This window comes from Euprymna scolopes, unplaced genomic scaffold (assembly GCF_053919585.1).
Source record: "Euprymna scolopes isolate OS-2025 unplaced genomic scaffold, ASM5391958v1 sca93, whole genome shotgun sequence".
Lineage (NCBI taxonomy): Eukaryota > Metazoa > Mollusca > Cephalopoda > Sepiida > Sepiolidae > Euprymna > Euprymna scolopes.
The window spans coordinates 6,155-32,663 of record NW_027633974.1 but is presented as its reverse complement, the minus strand read 5'-3'; the positions used below and the strand labels follow the sequence as shown (position 1 = coordinate 32,663).

Sequence of the window (26,509 nt, the reverse complement as noted above, 5' to 3'; positions counted from 1 at the left end):
TACATGAATAAACCAGAAGCCAGCAGAAGTAGTGACGGCGACAATAATGGCAACGCTAAGACAAAGCTCATTCATTAATACAATGCAAATGAACACATTAAATATGCACGACAACATCAAATCCCATTTTTTCATGCACAAACATCAATAGAATAACTCGCACCTCACTTCAACAAAAAAAAAAAAACGCCAGAGAAAGCCGTACATCAAAAGAAAAACCAAAATACAAAACACAAACATCACAGCAAACGCAAATCCGGCACCATATAAACACACATAATCATTTCACAAAACACTGCCCAGTACAACACCGACTAGATTACATTCACAACTTTCTTAGCTCTAAATCGATACAATGCATGTATACATGCACCAAATGGACGATTCCCTACAACGCGTTAAAGCACAAAAAACAAACACAATTAAAAAGCAAAACGCAAATCAGCGATTAAAACTCTCTTTGCCCACAACTACGCCCACTTTATGACTATAAAAGCGTCAGCTTTTTCGACAGCTGGTAGATCGGCCCATGTGTGCCGAGCTGTGAAGTCCGCTCCGTCAGCAGCCAGTAACCCCTTGCCAGCGGCACCAGATGTTGAAATTACTATGCACAGCCAGCACTGCCACACCGCTGGCTATGTTATCACTGAATATCTTCAATCTCACTAATATAAAGTCCTGGTTCGTCCAAATCCAGGAACTTTTCGATGCAAAACAGATTACGTTGTGGAGAACCAAATATTGTTGCTTAGTTGAAAAGCTACCAACAAACGTCAACAAGGTGATGGATTTACTGGAAAATATGCCAGAAGACAAGCCATACGGCTGGCTTAAGGAGGTGATATTGAAACAGGCTGGCTTATCCAATGAGGCAATGCTGGGCAATTTCTTCACGCAGGTTGAATTAGGAGATTGTACCTCCTCACAACCATTACAGCATATGCGAACATTATTGGGCGACAACAAAATGTCCGAGAACATTATGCAGAGTCTATGGTTGGACAAACTACTCGATACAACAATACAAATTCTTGCACCCACGGCAGAAGAAACAAAAGCCGAAAAACTAGCGGACATGGCAGACCAAATACAAAAAAATATTCGGAACCACAAAATGAACTCTGTGCAATCACAATCGCTACAAACAAAAGACGAGGAATTTAATGAACTCAAGTCTATGATTGAAAAACTTTTATGACAGTTACAAGATTTGCTACAGACAGACCATTGGTACTCACTCAATAAATGACCTACCTATAGAAGACGAAGCCTTAGTAGAAGTTGAAGCAACACACGGAAGAGAACGAGCGAATATTGTTAATATCATGGAAAACTTGGTACTGAAGCAAGATGTTGTACTTTAACAATAAGAAATAGAGAAATGGACATTCCAACCAGTAGAGACAACTGTTGCTGGAGTTTCTACAAAAAGTTGTCTATTTTATATTCGTGACAACACTCATGGATATAACTTCTTAATAGACACTGGAGCGGAGATAAGCATGATACCACCATTGCAAAATCAAGAAACTATGCCACAGTCTAACCACCTCCAAGCAGCTAATGTCACAAAAATACCGACTCACAGAAAGAAATCCTTGATTATTAATCTCGGCATGTGACGGAATTTTTCATGGATTTTTACCATAGCCAACATGACAACGCCAATATTAGGAGCAGATTTTCTATCCAGATTCAATTTGTCTGTAGACATGACTAATCCCACACTAACGGGCAATCAAAAGAAGATCATGATTAAAGATACCATGATTAAAAATATCATGATTTAAAAATTATCATCATGAAATATCAGTCGACCAAAATCAGTTCTGTCTTACCTGAAGACATTTACATTCATCAGCTACTTCAAAAATATCCACAACCCTCTCAGCCATTCAAAGACATGGACACTATTAAGTATAATGCAAAGCATTATATCAAAACGAATGGACAACCCATCTACGCCACCCCCCAGACGTTTGAAACCAGATAAATACAGGATCATGAAAGACGAGTTTCAACGCATGTTACAGCAAGGAATTATCCGACCGTCCAAAAGCGCTTGGTTTTCTTTTTTTTTACACATGGTGCAAAAATCAGATGTGACAACATGGCGTCCTTGCAGCGATTTTAGGAGATTAAATGCGCAAACCGGACCGGATAGATAGCCTATCCCACAGATTCATGATTTCGTAATCAGATGGCAAAAACCCACCAAGAGGGTTGACAAACAAACATATTCTGAACGACCTTCACATTCGCAAATATGTATTTATCAGGAATGATGCAGTAACAAGCCACTTTGTCCAAATTACTTAGGACCATTACTTTTGGACAGGTGTAAAAAATATTTTACTGTCCTGCAAAAAGAAAGGAAAGATAACATCGCAATTGACTGAATTAAACCAGCGTATATTGAAGAATATCCTCAGACCATTTCTTCATCAAAATAAACTCCCATGAAACAAGGGAGTGCAGCAGAAAAAGATACGAACGCCAAACCTACAACAAAAATCGGTGGGAGAGCCCACTGGCCGAAACATTTGAAGGAATACATTAAATATTGAAAAATATTTATATCTTTTCTAATCTGGTGGGAGTGTTTGTGCAGTTAAACACATTTAAAATTGCATTCATTTCTTGTTTAAATAAATAAATAAATAAATAAAAATCCAATTACACGTAATAAAAGAAATTAATAAATTTCAGAGGTGCAAAGATTTCACAAAATATGCCCACACAAAATCTGCAGGGAAGAAAACTTAAAACGTGTTTTGTTCAGCAGACATAGTCGGAAGCATACCACGTGACAAAAACGTACATCAACGCTCAAAGACTTAATTTCCAAACCTTTTTCCCAGCTTGCTTGGGAGCCTCTCAAAAAAATATATAAACGCTGAGTGAACTGGTTCTCATTTTCTTTTTTCTTGTCAACATCTTCATTGCTACTTCCTTTCACCAGCATGACGAAACACACTTATTCACACATACGTATGCACGATTATTGCACGCGAGCCATAAACAAATCTACTCATCTATGACTGACATTGCACGCGCATAAAAAAGATGGCCGCCAAAAAATAAAATGCATAATACAACTTTTTATATCTCGATAACTAATTATTTCTGCAAAATTTCAATGCAATTTTCGTAGTCAGCATCGTCAAAAAAATATCTAAGTTGTCATTGAAAAGAAAATTGTGGAGGTGGACCTCTAAAAAAATACCCTAAAAACATATCCAGTTAGGTAGAAAAGTAAGTCATCTTGCCTTTGATAACATTTATTTGTTATATACTTGTTTTGTGACAACTTTTTCGAATCTATGTTTACAGTAAAACAAACCCAAATATTTAATTCAGAATTTCAGAATATATAGAATAAATTAAATATTTAATTCAGAATATATTAAATATTTACAAAATATCTCCGAGATACTAAAAAAATTAAAAAAAAAAAAAAAAAATGCTACCGGAAGTTGTTACTGGGCCTGACAGGAAAAAACGTCACTTCCTTTAAATCACACCGTCTTTTTACCCGACTGCATACTGTTTGAACTCCATTACATGTTACAATAAGCAATTAAGAGAAAATGTTTCTACACTATTCTTAAACTATTCATAACTATTTTGGTATTTACATCAGATTTCTTGGTAATTTCATAAAAAAATCCTCTATTTTACCCTGAAAAGAAAGAGACGTCCATCAAATATTTCAGGTAGTCTTCCCTGACTAAAATTGGCGAGGTGAGATTTTTCGAGCAATTGTACTTGAAAACCGAAATGGTTGCTGATAAACAACATTAAAAAGTGCATCGTTGTTTTTTTATTTTATTTTATGCATTATAATAAATGGAAACAATATTAAAAAAATAATTTTTATTCCATGCACTTTTGTAAAACTTTCTTGATTAATATTGATTTTTCATGGTATATAAATGTAGCAGTTTTTCTGTGAGTACTAAAATACTTTTAATGTTTCAATATTTTCAGTTGTACTAATATTTGATCAAATATTGCAAAGCTTTTAAAATACTAAAAATAAACACAATATAAATAAAAAAAATGAGTTCTGATGAAAATAAAGGTTATGTGTAAAATAATAAATATATTATTTAATGTTAGTTGCAGTCTTTGTTGCTCCATCGCAGCAAAAATAAAAAGTCGTTCACTTAATGTCTAAATATTTTTATCGGTTGTGGATCTTAAATCGAGTAACGGCTTTTGTTTATTTATCCTTAAAAAGTGTGCGTAAGAAAAATGTCAATGCAAATATTACTGCTTCAATGCGATAAAAGCGGCGATGATTGTATCCATTATGTAAAAATATTCAGTCAAATTAATTGTGTATGTTAAAAGTTATTTTATTTCAACTAAATCTGGTCATGATTAAACTTCGTTGAAATACTGTCTGCGTAACTTTCACGTTCAAACATTCCTATAAATTGAAAATATTTCATTTCACTAAACTCTTAAATTGTCATTATAGCATTATATCCTGATTATGGTTGGAAATTTGTTCATTTTAATTCTCAGATTTGTTGTTTTTTCAAGCTTACATTAAATAAAAACGACTAAATTAGCCAGTGTCAAGTTTCTTTCCAACTCCTCAAAAAACTTTAAAATGACGACTTTTATAGGTTTTCTTCGGTGGTGCTGAAAACGAATATCACATTTAAATTTGGAGGAGATAAATAGTTTTCGTGATATGAAAAAATTTCTATATTTGTTTTGTGACAACTTTTTAAACCCGAAATTACTTTTTCAAAAAGTGGGGGATCACTTTCCTATATAAATTTAACATTAAATGAGCACCCACTTTCTGACCACCTAGTAATTTCTTCATATCCTAAAACAAATTTAACTGTGATATTTGTGTTCAGCACCCCCGAAAACTGGCGCTGGTTTTGTTTTACTAAGAGATTCGTTCATTTTTTTTTTTCATCTCATAATTTAGGACGCTAACTATGCTGTCAGTAAGTTTACAAAAACATACTTTTGTTTTCGTTGTTTTCATTATAGAACTTGTTAACAGGTGCTTCTGCAGTTTAATATTTCACAAAAAATTCTGTTTACATTAGAGGGCGGTGGAGGGGCGGGTGGTGTTGTGGCGGCGCTTTTTTTATACAAGGTCATTGTGCAGAGGAAGACAACGCCATCTCACTAAGAGATTCATTCATCTTTTTCATCTCATAATTTTGGACGCTAAAATTAACAATATTTTTATTAAATCAAAACATCAAAATAAGAAAGCTTTGACGTAAAATTTTTTTTATTAGAACCTCACCATATTATTTACTTTTTATTAAAAATGTAGTTGAAAAAAGAAAAGTGGCTGCAACTTTCTTTTTCAAATGTTTTCATCTAATGAAAATACTATTGGTTTTAGCGTCATAAATTTTGATATGAAAACAGAAACGATTCTTTTAATAGTCGCATAAAAACTACGTTTTGTATTATTAATTTTATCAACTTTGTTACATTAAAAAAAAAACAACAAACGCTGCAGCTTTTTTTTTTTTAATGTTTCGACTTAATAAAAAGATCGTTGGTTTTAGCATCCTAAATTATGAGATGAAAAATAATTCCTCTACAACTATTGTTGCATTTTCATTTTTTGTAATGTAGTCGAAAAAAAAAGTTTCCGCAACTTTCTTTTTCAAATGTTTTCATCTAATGGAAATATTGTTGGTTTTTAGCATCGTAAATTGTGACATGAAAACAAAAACGATTCTTTTAATAGTTGCGTAAAGACTACGTTTTGTATCATTGATGTTAACTTTGTTACATTAAAAAATAACCGTTGAAGCTTTCGTTTTTGATGTTTTGACTTAATAAAAATATTGTTGGTTTTAGCGTCCAAAATTATGAGATGAAAATTGAACGAATCTTTTAGTAAGATGGAGTTGTTTTCCTCTGCATAATGACCTTGTATAAAAAAAAACTTTAATATCACTGAGAGAAACCATTTTGATTGCAACTGTGAACCCGAGAACTTGAAAGGTTTACTTTAAATTTCTATTTAAAATTGAACACCATTATCAGATTCAGTTTAACATTTTACATGATTATATAGTTTTGAAAAAAATCACTTTTGAAGTAACCGATCTCTGGCCAGGTTCTTCCTTATTAATTCCTCCCTGGTTTTCCTTAATCTTCCTTTATAGACTACCCTGCTACTTCAATAGATCTATGAGAGGTGTTCTGAAGATAATCCCGCCTATTTTTATTCCACCCTTTTAGAATTTTAGATTAGAAGGGAATGCAAATTGCATTGTTATGATGAATGCAAATTGCATTGTTATCATGACCTGAAAGTTTAATCTCTGTTGCAGATATAGACAGTGAGAGACTCTAAGAAAACAATCCCTATTATGGAGGTGCATTAGAAGCAGAAATGTGTCATTGAATTCCTAATATTGAGAATGATGGTTATTATGTAAAAAAATAAATTCTGGGGCACAAAAGGTCAATCGTTTTAATGGTACCATTCCCGTAAAAAAAATAGAAGGCTTTATTTTTGGAATGATCTTCGCATTACAAAGTATGGTCCAGAAACAATTCTGAACCATAAAAGGTCACTCATTTTAATGGTACCATTTCTGTTTTCCTAGCTTTTCCACTTTTTGAGTAAAAAAAAAAAAAAAATGGAAGCTTTACTTTTGGAAAAACCCTCAGACATTTATTAACCTTTTAATTCTTTAAACATGAACATACCATTAAAGCTTCCTTTTCTGTATGCATCTTTCTATAATGTCCAGATTTAATCTTCCTCTGAGCTCATCAGATTGAAGCCTACCTTTAAAACTGATTACACATCTTATTTATACTAGAAATTTCTCCTGGAAAATGCTTATGACAAATGTTTCTTCTTGATTAAATATTGCCTATAGTTGCATGTGTTCATTTCTCTCTGTAGCTTCCTGATGATAAGCATGTATGTTTGGCTGGATGATGAAAAAAGGACTGGGTGATTTTACCTCAACCTTGTATAAATGTTCTGAGACATGCATTAACATTGTTTACACCAATCTTCCTTTCTGAAATGCATTATAAACCAGTTATATAATAGGTTTAATTTATTGAGTTCCTTAATTTGCAGGTTGGAATTAAAATTGTGTATATATAGGGAGTCATTGTCATAGTTCCAGCATTCACCCTGGGTGTGCTAAGCTTGCTTTTTCCAACAAGTTTACCATGCCCCGAACACTGGCTGACCAGACACAGCAATCCAAGGCTGCTTCTATTACGAGTGCTAACTATTTACAGTTCTAGTGACGGACCCTGTAAAGATGAGGGCTCGGAATCAGTTCAGCGTCCTGAACTAGGTTTTGAATTGGCTACCGCAATGTTTCTTCTAACTTAGAGATTTTTGAAGGGAGTGGATCTTGCAATGAGTGCAAACTTTACTATTGGAGATAAACTGTTGCCAGCAGATATAGAGGATGCGGCATGGGCAGTGATGGTAAAATATCTCCAGTTTGCATAGGTCATTTACCCACGTAGGCCAAGTCTTGCAGCCATAAAGAAGAATGTTGTGGACAAGGGCCTGGTAAATCTTAACTTTGGTGTTCAGCATTATTTCTTTTCGAGATCAGAGCCACGAGCAAAGGCTGTATGAGCATTGTTGATGTGGTTGAAGATGTCTTCCTTTTCTTGGCCAATTGTGGTGTATGATGGCGCCAAGATACTAGAACTGATCAACTTTTTCAAGGGTTTCTCTGTCTAGGATGACAAGCTGTTTTTTATTTAGGAGACCTGTCGTCAGCAACTTTGACTTATCAGTGTTTATCTTCATGCCAATCTTTGAAAGGAAAGATTGCATCTTGTCAGTGGCCAATTGAATCTCAGCAAAGCTTTTACCCAATTTGGTGACATCGTCAGTGTAGTCGAAATCCAATATTTGTAAACCTGATTTACACCATAAGTTGGCTAAGGCATTCAATTTGATCCAGTCGATGACGTAATTGAAGAGCATAGGCGAGAGAATGCATATCAGACACCAGATTAAATATCAAAGAAGTCCAGCAGTTTTGGGGGCATGCCATTGGCATGCATGATCTTCCAAAGGGCTCCATAATTAACAGTCATATACAGCAGCAAAATTAATGAAGCAGACAATGATCTTTTGCTGGTAGCATCAGCAATGTTCAAGTATTCTTTGGAGAGTGAAAATCTGATCAAATGAGTCTTTGTAAGCAAATTTGAATTTATTTTTTTATTTTTTTATTTACTCAAATTCACCCATAACAAGGTATATCACCACTTGGACATATGGGGCTACCATTTGAAACCATGCCTGGGAAAGATTAACAAGATGTTGGTTTATGTTACATTTAAACTTCTGCATATCAGTATGGCCAGGGAAGCAGGTAGCAGGAAGGGAATTCCAAAGTTTAGCTGGTTGAGGGAAGAAACTATTAAAATAGAAAGTTTTCTGGTGTTTAAGGAACTTCAACAATGAAGGGGTGAGGTTTTGTTGCTAAGTAGGTTTGTAGGGGAAATGTATGTCAAGGGGATTCAAGTGCAACAAGTTCATCAGAGCACATTCCATTAAAATATTTGTAAGACAGGCACAGTGATGCAACATTGCGGCGATAGGACAGAGATTGAAGCTTAGTTGACAAAATCAGACCTATTAGACTGAAAACCAAGAAGGAGTGGCTAGTGGTAGATGCACCAGCTCAGATGTGGTCTTCTAGCTCGATAGAGGGAACTCACCTTCTTTGCAGCAGCCTTCGCAATGTCCTCAATGTATTTGTTCCAGTTCATATTTTCTGCAAATGTTAAGCTGAGGAGTTTGAAGGAAGAATTCTCAAGTAGTTATTTGTCATGGATATCGGTGGTTGGAGAGGTGTCTTGTAATTGTTAAAGGAGAGCAGCTTATTAGTCTTACTAGCATTAAATGTCACCATTCATTTGCGTCACCATTCCACTACAGTCTGGAGGTCATTTTCTAATGATTCTTCCCTCATGCATGTTATAGAGTGTTGTATCATCAGCAAATATACCTATCTCGGACACAATATTATCAGGGAGGTCGTTTATGAATATCAGGAATAATAGTGGTCCAAGAGTCAACCCCTGAAGCACTCCCACATTAGTCTTATGTTGGATATACGTCCATCAATGACAACCTGGATGGTCTTATTGTCGAAGAAGGATCTAATTATATTTAGTGTACATCCAGTTATACTGTAGAATTTAATTTTCATTAGCAGCTCTTCATGCCAGACTTTGTCAAAGAGTACAGCCTTGGCTTCGCCCGCCTTATCCAGTACATGATATATTCGTTCAGAGATGACTGTTAAAATATTTGCAGTAGAACGACATTGCCTGAATCCATACTGTTTGTTAGAGAGAAGATTTGCTTATGCGAGGTGGTGGACTAGTTAATTAAGGTCTAAAAGATTTTTAGCAAAGAGGTGGGGAGGGGGGGGGGCTGATTTAGTTATTTACTAGCAGGCCGCCCGGCATTGCCCGGTCATAAAATCTGCTTAAACTTGATATTTTGATTAATGTAGAATTTGTATTTATTATTATTTTTTTTATTTTTTTTTTTTTATTTATTTATTTTTTTTTTACATAGGCATCACCACATTATCAAGGCCCAGAGGCCACTCAAGGGTAAGGGTTAAAGAGTGTACAGTAGAAATTGGACAATATAGTAATCATTAGTAATGAAAATTTGGTAAATTTGATAACTTATATGGAACGGCTCATCAAGAACTTATTTACGTTAGACTTCAACACAACCATATTGTAGTCAGCCGGAAAGCAGGAAAACGGAAGACAATTCCACAGGCGTGCAGTTCTAAGAAAGAAGCTTTGTTCATGGAATCTACGTTTAGGTTTAGGCACAGATAAAGAGTGGGTGAAATTATTGATAGTGTTTACAGCTAGACGAGTGTTTCTTGTGAAAGTTTGGCGAGGGGGGACCATAGATTGAAGCTCAGTCGAACACTTTCCATGAAAATAACGATACATCAGAGACAAACTCGCAACATCTCTTCTGTGAGATAGAGGTTGCAGCGAAGAGAAAAGGACATCTCCTACGAGGCTACGAAGTCTATTTTGAACTCTATCAAGGCAGGACAAGTCCTTTCTAGCAGCTCCTGCCCAGATGTTATTATTAATATTATATTGAATACTATAATAATGATTTAAAAAGTAAAAAAAAAAATGACTCCTGCCCCACCATCAAGAATCAAAACCAAAACGTTTAGCTTACAATTTACTTTTTCCTTTTATGTTAATACCTAACCTATGAAGACATGTTTACTGCAAGGCTAAAAATTAAACATAAACCAATAGCTATTATGCTATGCATTCATATTCATAATACCATCATTCAACTATCATCTGGCAAATTCCATTTTCTTAATTTTCACACTTTTGCACCAATTTTTACCGGCTAAAACCCAAGTATAAAGTTTTGCATAGGTTCAAATACTCTATATAGTAAGTTTCATGTCTGTAGACCAAAAACTGACAGGAGTTTGGTAGGCAAAATTTTTTAAACAAATATATATACGCATACATAAATATAGAAAGAGGTTTGTGTGTACTATAACCTTTTTATGCAAATATAAATCCTGTAGAATATCTGCATTTAAATAATTACATGTAATACTTAACTAAAGATGATCATCCCATAAGAAAACCAAAAAAACTAATAGGGAATTAATTAAAATGAATGGTTAAAAGAATATGCAAATTAGCTAGATCTTTTTGCGGATGAATGCAATTCCATGACCCATATATAAGAAAGTTGTATTTTCTTTTTAAACAAATAGAAAGAGTTTTTCATATGAATATCAAAAAAAAAAAAAAATTTATAGGAGTATAGATATAATATTATAAATATTATATCTATACTCCTATAAATTTTTTTCCTCTCTCATCAAGATTAGTGACAGTCTAAAGTCAAAGATCTATCGGATGTTTTGAGACGCATTGCTTTATACTGCTTATTGCTTAGCCGCAATGAAGAAGGCAAAGTGAATATTCATCATTATGGAAACGAAAATGTTCTGTTGGATGTCTGGAATTATATTTTTTTTACTGCATCTGCCACAAGGATATCCGAAAGTGCTACTGCATTGCACTGATTGAGGTCAAGAGGTGGGAATGGTGACTCAGATGATTTGGGTATGTGCCAACGACGACACTGTCATGAAACTCATCTTTGCAGGAGAAGTCACTGGAAAACAACTGAAGCCAATGATGAGATGAGCACAAAGATCTCTGTAGAACCAACCTTTACTCAGACCCAGCCTATGATCGTGTCAAGTGGAAACAAGAATCTAATTATAACCTCTAACATAGCTTGGGATTAATGAAAAAGATTAAATTTATATGTAAAGTATTTATCAATAAATTGGAGAGAAAATATCGTAATATTAATTTGCACATTGTAAATGTATTTTAAATATCTTAATGCTCTTTGTTTTTCTTTACACATTAGTGAAAACATGTGGGCGAATCCATGGGGAGCATGGCCGCTTCAGCAATCGGCATATGCCAATATGCCAAGTGAACAGAGTAAGTATTATATTTATATTGACTTGAAATTTGTTTGAGATTTTGTTTTGTTTGGGTTTTTTTATGCTTTGTGCTTTTATCTTCATATTTGCTTTCAGCAACAAATTATAACTAGAAAGTATATAAGATAATATAGAAACAGACAGTCTGAAAAACTGAAATCTGATACAAACAATATTTTTTAATGCAAATTATTGTTTTGTTATACTGATTTTCTTTCTATATCTGTTATGATCAATATTTGTTCAATATATAAAGATTTTAAAAAATGGTAAATTTTAATTTCATTTTTTTTTATATGATCGCTCTGTCGGATAGGGCTCTGAGTGGATCCTATGTAGAGAAAGATTAACTGTGCCAAGTTTTGTTGCTCTACTTCTATGAGAAGTGGAACCAGGCATTCTAATAATGACAAAACTCTGGAGTAAAAACAACAAAAAAAAATTGTCAAATTCCAAAATACTGTATACAAATTATGGAACCACTATTAAGAAATTGATTACAAACAAATAGCAACTACAATGGCAGATTGAAATCATGAAAATACACAAGTAATATTGAACTGTCTTCATATAAGCCACATTCAAACCACAAATATTTATTGGAAGGTGATGTATATGTATAAGATGTCAAAACACATTGTTGGATTGTCAGAATTTTATCAAACTTTATAAAGATACTAGACTACCCGTGACCTGTTGGCTCAGTATGTGTTAGACCTAGTTATGTAATAATGAGTATAAATGTCTTTGTCTTGTGACAGAAAGAAAATATTTTTAACAATTACATAAATGGATCAAGAATAAGAGCTGTGGTTGATGGGCAGAAATCAGAAGCTCCCAGTATTAATGCTGGAGTCCCTCAGAGGTCCATCCTTGGCCCAACTCTCTTCTTGATCTACATCAATGATCTCCCAAAACAGATACTTAGATCATTCGTAGACATTTATGCTGACGACACTACTGTCTATGGCAACACATCAAAGGCAATAAATGACCAAGTTCTCTCTGATTCTCTCTCCTTTGATCTTGAGCACATAGTACAATGGGGAAAAAGTGGCTGGTTATTTTTAATGCATCTAAAACCAAGCTCCTATCTTTATATCATCAACGCTCTAATCCCCATCATTAATAGCTCTCGTCTTGGGGAAGCTCCATGTTTTGACAAGCTTCTGTGCTTGACCTTTACTCCCGATCTGAAATGGAACACATACATCAAATCTGTTGCCAAGGTCACTGGAAAAATGGTGGGATTGAGTAGGTATGAATTAATCTCAGAAATAAATCAAAGAAAATTTTTAAGGTTTGTTTTACTGTACACATAGATTTGAAAAAGTTGTCAAAAAACAAATATATAACAAATAAATGTTATCAAAGGCAAGATAAGTTACTTTTCTACCTAACTGGATATGTTTTTAGTGTTTTTATTTAATGTAACCTGTTTATTCAGCTCGAAATCATACAGTGTTTACCGATGTATTGGAAAATTCAAAATAGCGCTCGACTTTCTCTTTGACACGGTAAGTTTGGGAAAAGGAGTTATAAATAAAAAAAAAACTAGACAAAATACTGTTAGAAACTTGCTCAATATATGTTACCGTGACATAGGCTGACATATATCCGGCAGGTTTTTAATGGTATTTTGTATATTTTTTTATTTTCAACTCCTTTTCCTAAACTTACCGTGTTAAAGAGAGAGTCGGGCGCCATTTTGAATTTTCCAATACATCGGTAAACACTGTGTTTTTCAAGCTGAATAAACATGTTACATTAAATAAAAACACTAGAAAATTATCCAGTTAGGTAGAAAAGTAACTTATCTTGCTTTTGATAACATTGTGTTATTTGTAGATATATAGCTACTGTGTACAGTTATACAAACCCTATTTTTCATATAGATTTTGAATTTCTGTAAAAGTAGTAATACGCACGGACGAAAAAAACGCGTTGGATAATCACAGATTTCAAGTTAGTTCTACTAAAATAGCCATATTTTTTAAACCAATGCACTTTAAGTTTTCAAATTACTACTGTCTTGTTCGGAAATGAATATACTTTCAAATGAATTAATTAATGTACATTATATATTTTAAGATTTTTAAGCAAATAAAGTGATAAAAATGTGAACGTTATAAAATGGGTTTTTCGATAAGGTTTTGTAAAGACCCCACTGACTTCTAAAGGCCCGTACCGTGATTGTATGAAGAATTGCGTCATGAAATTTGGGAAGCAGAAGAGGTGTTAATCTTAATACTGTCAAGTGTCTGAAATATTTTTGACCACTTCTTTTTTTTGTCATGTTAAAAATAAGACTTTAATATGACGAGTATCGAACATTTAAAAAAAAAATTTCTTCGGACACCCACTAGTAAGTAAATCAGTCTTTTTACTATCTTTATCAATTAAAAGTATTATTGTATGTTGAGTAAGACCGCGGTAATTGATAATTTAAAAGGACCTACCCGAAAAAAAACGTTTCTATTTCTCAAGTGGACAAATGAAGTATTAGCATTAGCAATAGCACAGTGTAACAACACGCATTCTTTCATTTTTATTCACAAACGAATTAAGAAAAACATGAAAATATGAATATAAATGTGCTGATATGTTTAATTAGAGCTATTTTGTTATCAGATTAACATTAGTTTAGAACTATTCAGTTTTCAGAATGTATAATAACAATCCCAACCAATTCAGCATTGCAATTTCTCACATTTCTAGTCAAATTTAAAAACATGGTTAAAAAAACAAAAACTTTTGTAGATATATAGCTTGCATACACTTTTATTCATTGCATTAGTTTTGAACAGCGAATTAAAACAATGTTTTACTGAGAACAGCCACAAATGTTTTTCCAAAATCAAAAGATGTATGAAAATCTCGTTTGTATTACTATACACATAGATTCAAAAAAGTTGTCAAAAAATAAATATAAACCAAATAAATGTTATCAAAGGTAAGATAAGTTACTTTTCTACCTAACTGGATATTTTTTAGTGTTTTTATTTAATGTAACATGTTTATTCAGCTCAAAAAACATACAGTGTTTACCGATGTATTGGAAAATTAAAAATGGCGCCCGGCCCGACTCTCTGTTTGACACGGTAAGTTTGAGAAAAGGAGTTAAAAATAAAAACTATACAAAATACTGTTAAAAACCCACCGAATATATGTCAGCCTATATAACGGTAACATATATTGAGCGAGTTTCTAATAGTATTTTGTCTAGTTTTTTATTTTTAACTCTTTTCCCCAAACTTACCTTTCAAGAGAGAATCGGGCACCATTTAAAATTTTTCAATACATCGGTAAACACTGTTTTTCGAGCTGAATAAACATGATACATCAAATAAAAACACTAAAAAATTATCCAGTTAGGTAGAAAAGTAACTTATCTTGCTTTTGATGACATTTATTTGTTATATATTTGTTTTTTTGACAACTTTTTCGAATCTATACAAACCTTCAAAATCTATATCAATATTCTTGAAATTTTAATAATACAAACCTTCAAAATTTATTTTAATAATAACAAACCTTGAAAATCTATACCAATATTCTTGAAATTTTAAAAGCAGTTAGAAAACACATCAAACAAACAATTAGGAAGCTTTTTATTTCGTTATTTTTTTCTACTTACTAAGCGAAAGGTATTTTTACGACCTGCTCCAGCGTAGTATAAACGGCCTTCAACCTCGAAAATAGAAATCAACAAATTTATGGAATTTTCTTCAAAATTTCGTAACATAGCTTCTTATTAAATTAAAACTAAATATAACATTTGCTGACTTATTTACCTGTCGGAATACATATATATATATATATATATAAACTTTCTGTAAGATATTTATTTGAAATGGAAACAGCATTTTGCAGTTAAGACAACAAAACAAAAATGAAGTAACAGTTTGTATTCCAATCCACAGGGTACGAAAAAGTTGTCAAAAACAAATTTTATCAAAGGCAAGATAAGTTACTTTTCTACCTAACTGGATACTTTTTTTTTTTTTTAGTGTAGTAGTACTAGTAGTAGTGTTGAGCGAGCCCTACCATAGAACAAGAAAAGTGGCCATAAACATTTTTGAAGTCTCAACAAAGATTTCAAAATAAGAAATGAAACAAAATGGTGAATGAAACCCACCCAATAAATGTTACCGTGACATTTATTGGGTGGATTTCATTCACCATTTTGCTTTATTTCTTATTTTGAAGTGATTATCAAGACTCGAAAAATGTAAATAGAAATTGCGGCCATATTTTCTTTTCGAGTAGCGCTGAATATTACCTACTTTTCGAACTGAATAAATATTTTACATTAAATAAAAACAGTAAAAACTTATTCAGTTAGGTAGAAAAGTAACTTATCTTGCTTTGCATAACATTTATTTGTTTATATATACATATTTATCTTCTTTTTTTTTTTTGGACATAAGTTTTCATATTTAATAGTAATGTGATATTCCAAATTTAATCCATAACATTTTCAAAAGCCAATAATTATGAACCACTAACAGTAAATATGAGTGATGAACGCTCTCTTTGAAAAAAAGCTCTCTTAACCTCACCTCTAACCCCAGTTATGAGTGGCAGGTCTCCTCCTAAAACACTCTTTAACCCTAACAATAACACTAAGTTCGAGTGGCAAGGCCCCCCCTCAACAAAATACCTCTCTAAGCCACATACAAGCCTCTAAAACAAACAAAGAAAAAATAGATCCTTCCTTAAAGAAAAATGCACATGATTTATTTCCCATAAAAATAAATTGGTTAACTGTCCTAAAATGTTAGAATGGCCTGGAAATGGTGAATTATTTTACATTAAATTTTTGTGAAGCTAACCGCACCCTACCCTCTAATATTGTTTTTGCTGTTTCTGTCAAGTCTTCAGTATGCTCACACATAATTTTCCTTAGCCCTACAATTTATTCAAAGTCCGAATGACAACCCTCCCCATATTCTCATTGCATAGAAACTGTCTTAAAACCACACATAATCATCTTAAAAAAAAAAAAGAATAAAGCATACATGATTTATCTCCCATAGAAAAAAAACAGTTAACTGCCCTAAAACGCTAGAATGACTTGTAATGGGGAATTATTTTACATTAAATTCTAAAATAATTTGTTTATCTTTCATTAAAGTTTTTCATGGCATCTCATACATAATTGCCTAAAAAGGTAGAATCACATTTTGGAGGGGTGGTCAGAAGGGGTTGGGTGGGGTTAAACAAAAGGTGTTAATCTACAATAATACCAAAGAAATATTGCAATATATTCATTTTTAAATGGTCTTATGTTTAGATTTAAGTTTTTTGTACATAAAGCACATTACAATTCAACTTTGAGTTTTCCAACTTTTTTTCTGTTTATGGATACATGCCATTTTTAAGGAATTGCAGCATATTTATGTGCATTTACTGCAGATTATTTGGAAACCATGAAATTTTGGAGATTTTCAATCGCATATTCTGATTCCTTGTACAAAAATACACTTATATGGTAAATTTCATTGTTTAATCTTGTGTTTTAACAAAGATATGACATTTTTACTGAAAAAGTAGTGTAAAAAATGTGACGAAATGCATATGGTCTTAAAGAGGGAAAAATATCCAAATGAGTGAGGCACAAAAATAGTCATAACTTCCTTAATTTTAATTGGATTTAAAAAATTTAAAAAGATTTTTTCTTAGCTCATCAAGCTCTTTCTATGTATATCAATATTGAAATATTTTAAGCTATTTCAATTTTTTCATGTGTATTGCTAGTAAAAGATGGAAATTCCCATAGTTAACCAGAACTTATGCATTTTGGGATCAGTCCAATTTTCAATTTTGTAAATCCTCTCTATCTGGCCCAAAATATATCCCTATTTTAAATCATACTCTACATGAATCCTCGATGTAACTTTCACAGTACCAGGAATCCTGATAAGCAACAACTATATATTCACCAGTTGATGGTAATTTTTGTCATTTCTATTCTGCTGTTTTACTGAAAATTACTTTATGTAAACAAAGAAATGGTAATTTTTTACCTTGTTTCCACCTTAACATTTAAAATGATTGCTTCTATAGATTTTAGGGTATGCTAAAAACGAATATCGCATTTAAATTTTCTGCAAATAGTTTTCTGGATATTAAGCAATGTCATTTCTTATGTTATCGCTGGTGGCCATCTTGGTACGCGCAAGCGCAACCCCGAAAAACTATGCACAAATGCACATACCAAGATGGTCACCAGAAATAGCATAAGAAATGACATTGCTTAATATGTGGAAAACTACTTATTTGCGGGAAATTTAAATGCAATATTTGTTTTCAGCATACTCGAAAACCTATAAAGGTAGTCATTTTAAAGAAAAATGTTAAGGTGGAAACAAGGTAAAAATTTACAAAATGCATCACAAATTGCCTAATTATTATTATTATTATTTAGATATCCTCAGTTAAAAAAAAAGGGGGGGTTTGTTTTACAAATTCGAAAAAATGATCTTGACAATGAGTTAAAAATAAATTCAAGTTTCACAATATCTTTTTTATTTAATTGTTAGATGAAGTGTACAGAATAGTTAACGAAAAACACCCTTCCTTCCACATGTTAAGAATGAGTTTCTAAATAATGTTATTATTTTAGCATGGTAGCATAAGTGCACAAGTACCTTTTATTTGTTATGTATTTTTTTGACCACTAAAAAAACACAATTCTACCTTAAGTACAAATAAGAAGTTAAACGCATGTACTTAGTACATTTTGTTGTTTTTTAACGCTTTTAGACAAGTTAAAAACAACAAAATAGTATTGTTTGGAAATCAAATTTAAAAAACTTGAAAATAATTCTTTTAAATTGACGAACTCCGAATAAAAAATGACTAGTCTAGTAAGACAGTTTTCTGTTTTGAAGAGAATACTTTAGTCAGATCACATGACACGCTTAGCGACCGTTTTTCTGTAAGCGGATTTAATTTCTATAAAAGATAACATTTTAAAGAAAATTGTGCACAATTAATAATTATCAAATATTTGCATATTATACATGAAAATAATTCTGAAACTATTATCTATATGAAATTGGATGATATATGCTGATTTATCTTATCAATTTTGAAATATTCTTAGTCAACTTTGCTCGGTCATAACTTTGCTTCCTGTGGTCGTAAAAATAAAAATTAAGCACCAGTAGAGATGGACTTCTTTGTAAAATTTCAGCCATATCCAATCAAATTTAACCCCGCGCATATGTATCCAAACGTAACGTATAAAATGAAAACATTAAAAAAATAGTTTTTCTTTTTGCTGCCGTCTTTTTTCATTTTAAACTTGGAGCATAAATTCATTGAACGCATAAAAGAAAAATAAATTAACATCATTGGAATGCTTATTTTATTCTCTTTTCATCAATATAATTCTTTTAAAAAAAATGACCAAGAAATAAAAAAGATATGACTTGTTGAAGCTCATTAGTTATGTAATTTTGCCAATGTCCACAAAAATACAGCATACGCTTGTAATGCTGAACTAATACAGATTAGTCACCACAATACTACATTACTAAGCATGGCATAAAGCACTTATCAATAAGTCAACGGCTATAACTTTTACCTGTTTTAACAGGCTAAAACGTCTATTGTTTGCATAATCTTTAAAGTATTAATAAATATTTGCAAGTAATTTAATGTCTTTATTACGGAATCTAATGCAATAAAATTTGTCAAATTGGTCCTTTTATTTGGTGCCTTTTTAACTATGATTTTTGGATTCCTCACCCTTGAAAACATATTTGGATGAAATTTAGGCCCAAGAGTATTATTTTTAGCTCCAAAATTGCAAATTTTTCAAAATATCCGGATTCCAAAATAGTGTCATAATGCACAGATTTCTTATTTCTGGACCAAAATCAACCCTCTGGAAAAATTGGTTCCTTTATTCAAATATAGCTGAAAATGTAGATTTCTCTTAGTTTTTACCTAAATTTTATGAGGTGTTCATAAGAAAAAAATCCGGGGGGGGGGGATTATATGGGCTGGAATTATCTTGAAACTGAAATAGGATTAAACAGTGAAATGGTTTAATTTCTTCATTTTTTTTCTTAACCAACTGGTTATCTATGAAATGTTAATTTTATTACCTTTGACAAGTTATTGTATGATCTTTTTGTTATATTCCATTTATAAAAAAAAGGTTAGATGTTATGTGCTGATAGTTAAATAGTTTTTTATTAACACGGTTTCAACAACTGGGCAAGCTGATCAGAGTAATTTTAATAGCAGTACACACGGACAATGAAACGCTTTGGATAAATATGGATTTCAAGTGGGTTCTGCTTAAATTGTCATATTTTAAAAACCAAAGCACTGTAAGTCCTCAATATACCACTGTTTTGTTCGAAAATGAATATACTTTCAAATAAATTAATATTTTAAGAGTTTTAAGAAAATAAAGTGCTAAAAATGTTGAACATCATAAAATGACATTTGGTAAGATTTTGTAATGATCTCCCCCGATTTATAAATGATCGTACCGCGTTTCTCTTAAGAATTTTGTCATGAAATTTGTAAATTAACTAGGAGATATCACTTTTAATAAATTCGATTGTCCGAAATTCTTTTGACAGCTCATTTTTTTGTTGTGTTAAAAAAAAAGACTTCAACATGACTAGTTTAGAAAATTTTGAAAAAAAATTTCTTTGGACACCCACTGTTAAATAAATCTTTTTACTACATTTATCTGTTAAAAATAAAAATGTAACCGGCTTTCTCTTGTGGTACCGAGCAATTTAAAGTCATGATATCTGGAAAAATCGTTCTATTTTTAAAAAGTATCTAAAAACGATCTGTAGAAGCAGTAGCAGCTACTATCGCTGATATTACTTTACTGTAAACAAACTTTTCTTTGTTTTGTTTTTTATTCTAGAATGAATTAAAAATTAAAAAAACTGAAAATATTAATATAAAAAATATTTTCTTACATATTTAGTTGGAGCTCATATTATCAGAACATAATTAGCTTAACTAGAGTTATTCAGTTATAAGAATATATAATTTTAAAGCAATCCGGCGTTATTTTTAGTCAAATTTAAAAAATATAGTTGAAAAACAAATATGTAACGTGTGCACTTCTATCCATTACATTAGTTTTTAACGGTGAATTAAACAGTGTTTTTGTTTAAAAAAAAACAAAAAAAAACGAAAATGTGAAATATGATGTTTTTGCTTCACATGTGCGAGCAGTACCTCACCCCCTTCCCAATCTATATATATTTTTTTGTCTTTTTACAATTTTTTTCAGCGGATTATAATCGAATGGACATTAATCTACCCAATTATATATATATATATATATATATATATATATATATATATATATATATATATATAAATGCAAAATCAATATTTAAATATTTGTAGGAGGTGTTCAGTTTCTAGTTAAGTTCCTATTTACTTGCCTCCCCACAAGGACAGTCATACACAAAGTCAGTTAATGTGAGGAAAATCCAGCTTCCCCAAAAGGGTCAATCTGGATAGAAACAAACGTAAAAATTGCCTCAGTCATGAAGGATTTTCTTTCACTGACATAGGACAGAAAAGGTGGAGTGTAGCATCAAAATACTACACTGAGATCTTGGCCCGAAGTCCAGGTAGAGAAATAAAAAAAATTACGTCTTAAACTGGAAAGTTTAACAAAATAATGTGTCACTCGGACAAGAAATGTAATTGAAAATAAAACCAAATTCATCAAAATTTGTGAACAATTTGTTAGCTTTAGCAGAAAATTTTTTTTGATATTTAAATAAGTGGGCAAAAATACTTAATAAGTTTTCAAAATGTCACGTTTTCTGTTAGTGATGTCACTTGTTTTAAATGAAATTTATTTTTGTTTATTTGTCGTAATTTTTAAGTTTCACACCCCTTAAGAATTACGACAAGCAAACAAAAATAAATTTCATATTTAAAAGTAATTTGATGTCCAAAATCTAAGGCATAATATTTTCAAAAGCCAGTAAATATGTGGGTCAAACGCCTTCTTAAAAAAAAACAAAAAAAAATCCCTTTAACCCTAGATACGAGTGGCAAGCCTCCTCCTCTTAAAACCTTCTTTAGCTCAAACAATAACACTAAGTGGCAAGCCCCTCACCAAACAAAGTTCCTTGGTAAGCTACATATAAGTGTCTAAAAATAAAATCCTTCCTTAAAGTGAACCATTTATCACCCATAAAAAAATAAATTAGTCAACTGTCCTAAAACGCTAGAATGGTCTGAAAATGGTGAATTATTTTATATTAAATTTATGTGAAACTAACTCCCACTCTAAATTCTAAAATTGTTTTTTTTGTTTCTATCAAGTCTTCAGGGTGTTCACACCTAATTTTCCTTAGCTCTATCATTAACCCAAAGTCAGAGTGGCAACCTCCCCACCCTCTTATAATTCCACAAAGACCCTCTTAAAACCACACATAATCGTCTTTAGAAAAAAGGCGCACAGGATTTATCTCCAATAGAAAAAAAATTGTTAACTGCCCTAAAACGCTAGAATGGCTCAAAATGGGGAATCATTTTACATGAAATTTGAAAATAATACTTGTTTATGTTTCATTAAAGTTTTTTTTAAGGTATTCACACGTAATTGCCTACAAAAGTAAAATCGCATATTTTGGAGAGGTGGTCAGATGAGGTGGGGGGGGGGGTTAATGAAAGGTATTAATCTACAACAATACCAAAGAAATATTGCAATATATTCATTTTTAAACAGTCCTAGATTTTCGATTTCATGTAAATTAATCAAGTAATTTTTTTCTTGTTTTTTTTCTTTTACATAAAAAAAATCATTTTTTTGATAAAAAAAATTATTTTTCAAAGACCCTAGACTTGATTTTATGTTATGTAAAAGAATTCACACCCATCGTAGGCAATGAGTGTAAAAATACCATCGTAGCCCAAGTGTTAAACAATTTTGGATGCTAAAAATGTACATTGTTTTTATTATCTTTGGTTTTATATCGTTTTGTTTATATTAGAATTCTTAAAAAGTAAGATATGTAAGGAATATAAATTAAATATGGAAAAAAACAAAAAAAATGAAATATGAAAAAAAAAAACAATTCGTAAAATGCCCATGTAAAAAAAAAAAAATAAACGGCATTTTTATTTGCATATTTTAAATGCAAAAAAAAGAACCTTTAATCACACAATCTGACCTTTGCCCTTGTCAGGATGCAAGTAAATATGATTTTTTTATATGTTCTATTTTTGTAATACATAAATATAAAATTTATTTAGTGTTTTAGTTTCAACATCTACTGACAAATTAAAAAAATAATTTGTGTATTTTATTATTTTAAATTAAAATAAAAAGTAAAACACAAACGGAATGATTTTATTTATTTGTAATGCAAACCAGTTTAAAAAAAATTATTTTCACATATTTATTTATGTTAGAAGTGTAGAAAGAAAGAAAATGATCTGTAAATTGCTTTTATGGCTTGTTTTCATTTATTTATGCATGCACAGAATTTTTGAAACCAGAACTTATAAACTAGATAGACGGTCTCAATACTATTATAATAGATTAGCATGCAAATAGTTTGAAAAGACTCAACAAAATTAAAGAAATAGAACTTTACTCCAAACTATGAATAGACTGAGATATGTTTGTATGTGTTGCTGTGTGTGTGTGTATATCTATATTTTTATAAAGTAATAGGGTTCGTGTGTTTCTGTCTGTGTGTACAGCTCTCCATCATCAACGAAATATAAAGGAGGTAAGAGGGTAGATCTCTCCTGGTAGAGAAACATTAGAACCCATTTTAGGATGTTTCTGTTATAGGAGACATAAGAATCTTTGCCTAATTTCTTTATATACTATTCTACAAACCACCCCCATATCGAATGACTTATGCTCATTTGCATATCACATTATATTAGATCTCTTTAACTAATTACCTCGACCTTATTACATATTGGAAATATTCTAATCATTTCAACTGTACTATTTACAAAATCTATTTAACATTTAATCTATCTATCTATATATCACATTATATTAAATCTCTTTAACTAATTACCTCGACCTATATATCTATAAAAACAGAGATGTGTGTGCCACAGACGATTTCTGATTGGTTAATCCAATAATCACATCTCCTAAAAAACAATCATTTCTACGCTCTTACCTTTACCATAAAATATTATGGCTTTATTTATTGTCCATCTTGGAAGGGTTTAATTTTTTAATAACTTGTTATTTACAAATTAAAAAAATACGAAACTATTATACGAAACTAAACTACATGAAACGCACACACACACGTTCACTACCGTCACGTTGTTATAGCAACCAAACCCGCTGACTTACATAAACAGTAAACACACACAGTAAATGTGATTTTCTTCATTTTCTCATTTCACTCGTGGTCTTAAATTCATTTCGGGTTTGTATTACTGTACACATAGATTCGAATAAGTTGCCAAAAAAACAAATATATAACAAATAAATGTTATCAAAGGCAAGATAAATTACTTTTCTACCAAACTGGATATATTTTTCGTGTTTTTATTCAATTTAACATGTTTATTCAGCTCGAAAAGCATACAGTGTTTACCGATGTATTGGAAAATTCAAGATGGCGGCCGATTCTCTCTTTAACACGGTAAGTTTGGAAAAAGGTGTAATAAATAAAAAACCGGTTAAAATACTGTTAAAAACTCGCTCAATATATGTTACCGTGACATAGGTTGACATATATTCGGCGGGTTTCTAATAGTATTTTGTATAGTTTTTTATTTATAACACCTTTTCCCAAACTTACGGTGTTAAAGAATGTGTGAGACGCCATCTTGAATTTTCCAACACATCGGTAAACACTGTATTCTTTTCGAGCTGAATAAACATGTTAAATTGAATAAAAACACGAAAAATATATCCAGTTTTTATCGGTTTTTTACCTTCTCTGCAGGTGTACAAAAAAAAACAAAAAAACGGAAGGTACTTTTACAGAATGTTAAACTAACCCTAACCGATGTTTTATGTTTAGTTTAGGAAAAGTCAGAAGAAACAAAAGTCATTATTGCATGAAATATACGTATTTAGTTGAAGTATTGTTTATGTCAATTCTTTCGAAGAAATTTAGCAAGAATACCTGTAAACCAGGAAATCGGTAAAATGTCATCATGGATGAATATTTGTCTATTATAATTTCTACCCTTGACAAAAACTTAGCCATAACAAAAGAGATTTATTGTCCAGATTGTTTTTGAGATTGATTTCTAAAAAGATATTTTATAAATAAAATCGACTTTAAAATTAAAGACTTAAATTACAATAATTGAATTTAAACATTCTTATTTCAATATTTGGCACATAACACCTGCAAAAATGATCACAATGTCAGGATTTCATTTTATTTCAGAATCGATGGCAAATTGTGTAGATTGATATCTCATTATATTAAATACTAATATTTAACATTAGTTTATCATTTAAGCCGATAAAAAGCCCTTTTTTTTTTTTTCGAGTCATAAAAGGATTTGGAGTTTCCTAATCAACCTTTCGGGTGCAGTTGCACGCTCTCAAAATAACTAAAGTGTTGGCTTTAAAAAAATTGGTTCATTAAAACTAAACAGGTTTAGTTTTAATAAAAAAAAAAAAATTTTTTTTAAATCGCTTTGGTAATTAGATATGTCGTATGGTTATCCCTAATCGCTGAATAAAACCGCTAACGAGTTGAATGATTACGACATAAAATTAAACTCGGGTTCCTGAAACGGAAACTTTGTTTGTTTTTTTTTTTTTCTTATCAATATATTTACATTGTTATTTTGTTTTCATTTTCAATCATTCGAACAGTTTTCTTTTTCAAGTAATCCAAGTTACAAAATTCCCACTGTTTACTATGCTAAAATCACAATGACTAATGTATACCTATTAACCCTTATCCTTGAGTGGCCTCTGGGCCTTGATAAGTGGTGACACCCATGTAAAAAAAAAAAAAAAATCACTCGAACAGTTTTCTTTTTATAATGTACAGTTTTAAAAGTTTAAAAACTATATAGTTTTTACTTCAGGAAAATTAACGGGTCAGTTTTTACGATGTGCCCTGTTAAAATACTGTTAAAAACTAGCTCAATATATGTTACCGTGACATAGGTTGACATATATTCGGTGGGTTTTTAATAGTATTTTGTATAGTTTTTTATTTATAACACCTTTTCCCAAACTTACGGTGTTAAAGAGGGTGTGAGACGCCATCTTGAATTTTCCAACACATCGGTAAACACTGTATGTTTTTCGAGCTGAATAAATATATTACATTGAATAAAAACACAAAAAATATATCCAGTTAGGTAGAAAAGTAACTTATCTTGCCTTTGATAACATTTATTTATATATTTGTTTTTGACTATTTTTTCGAATCTATGTGTACAGTAATACAAACCCACGATATGAATACTCACGTTGTTATATATATATATATATATATATATATATATATATATATAAATGAGATTATAGCAGTTAAAAAACATTTTTAAAACACACACACATATTTTTCAAAGTGATCAGAAATCGTATAAAAGTAAAAAGGGTAAATTTTTACTTACTTTCCAACTTAATCACCTTTAACGTGACTTTTACAGTTTTTTTTTTAAATGGAATTCATTTACCGATACAAAAGAAATGATAAGTAAATAAATCCATAAATAAATATTATAAATGGTTTATTTTAATACTTGCCAGGATGTGGAGGAAAATGAATGAAGGGGGAGGGGAATAAAATAAAAACATTTTGGAAACAGAGTAAGTTTGAAAGAATTGCTTTGCACAGAAAGAAATTAATGAAAAAATAAAATTAAATTTCTTTTCTTTCTTGATTTTTTTTTAGTTTTTTATGAAAAAGGAAGTCAAAATCAAGACTATAAAAAACAATTTTTATTAAGAGCGAACCTCAGTCGTCAGGTCTGTAAAAAAAGACGTGGAA

General features: G+C 31.3%; 1 protein-coding gene and 1 long non-coding RNA gene across 2 annotated transcripts; both read left to right on the top strand.

Moving 5' to 3' along the window:
- Positions 1–592: 592 nt before the first annotated feature.
- On the top strand, positions 593–1,198 carry LOC145276381 (uncharacterized). The gene has a single exon (XM_080127736.1). The coding sequence runs from the start codon at positions 593–595 to the stop codon at positions 1,196–1,198; it is 606 nt and encodes a 201-aa protein (XP_079983862.1).
- A 2,303-nt stretch (positions 1,199–3,501) lies between these two features.
- On the top strand, positions 3,502–26,466 carry LOC145276380 (uncharacterized). Its single transcript, XR_013867952.1, has 3 exons — positions 3,502–3,744; positions 11,465–11,541; positions 26,414–26,466. It is a non-coding gene; the product is annotated as an uncharacterized LOC145276380 (long non-coding RNA).
- The last annotated feature ends 43 nt before the right edge of the window (positions 26,467–26,509 follow it).

What these genes read in the sequence shown, in the direction of transcription:
- LOC145276381 (XM_080127736.1), top strand. Translation starts at nt 593, where the DNA reads ATGTTGAAATTACTATGCACAGCCAGCACTGCCACACCGCTGGCTATG.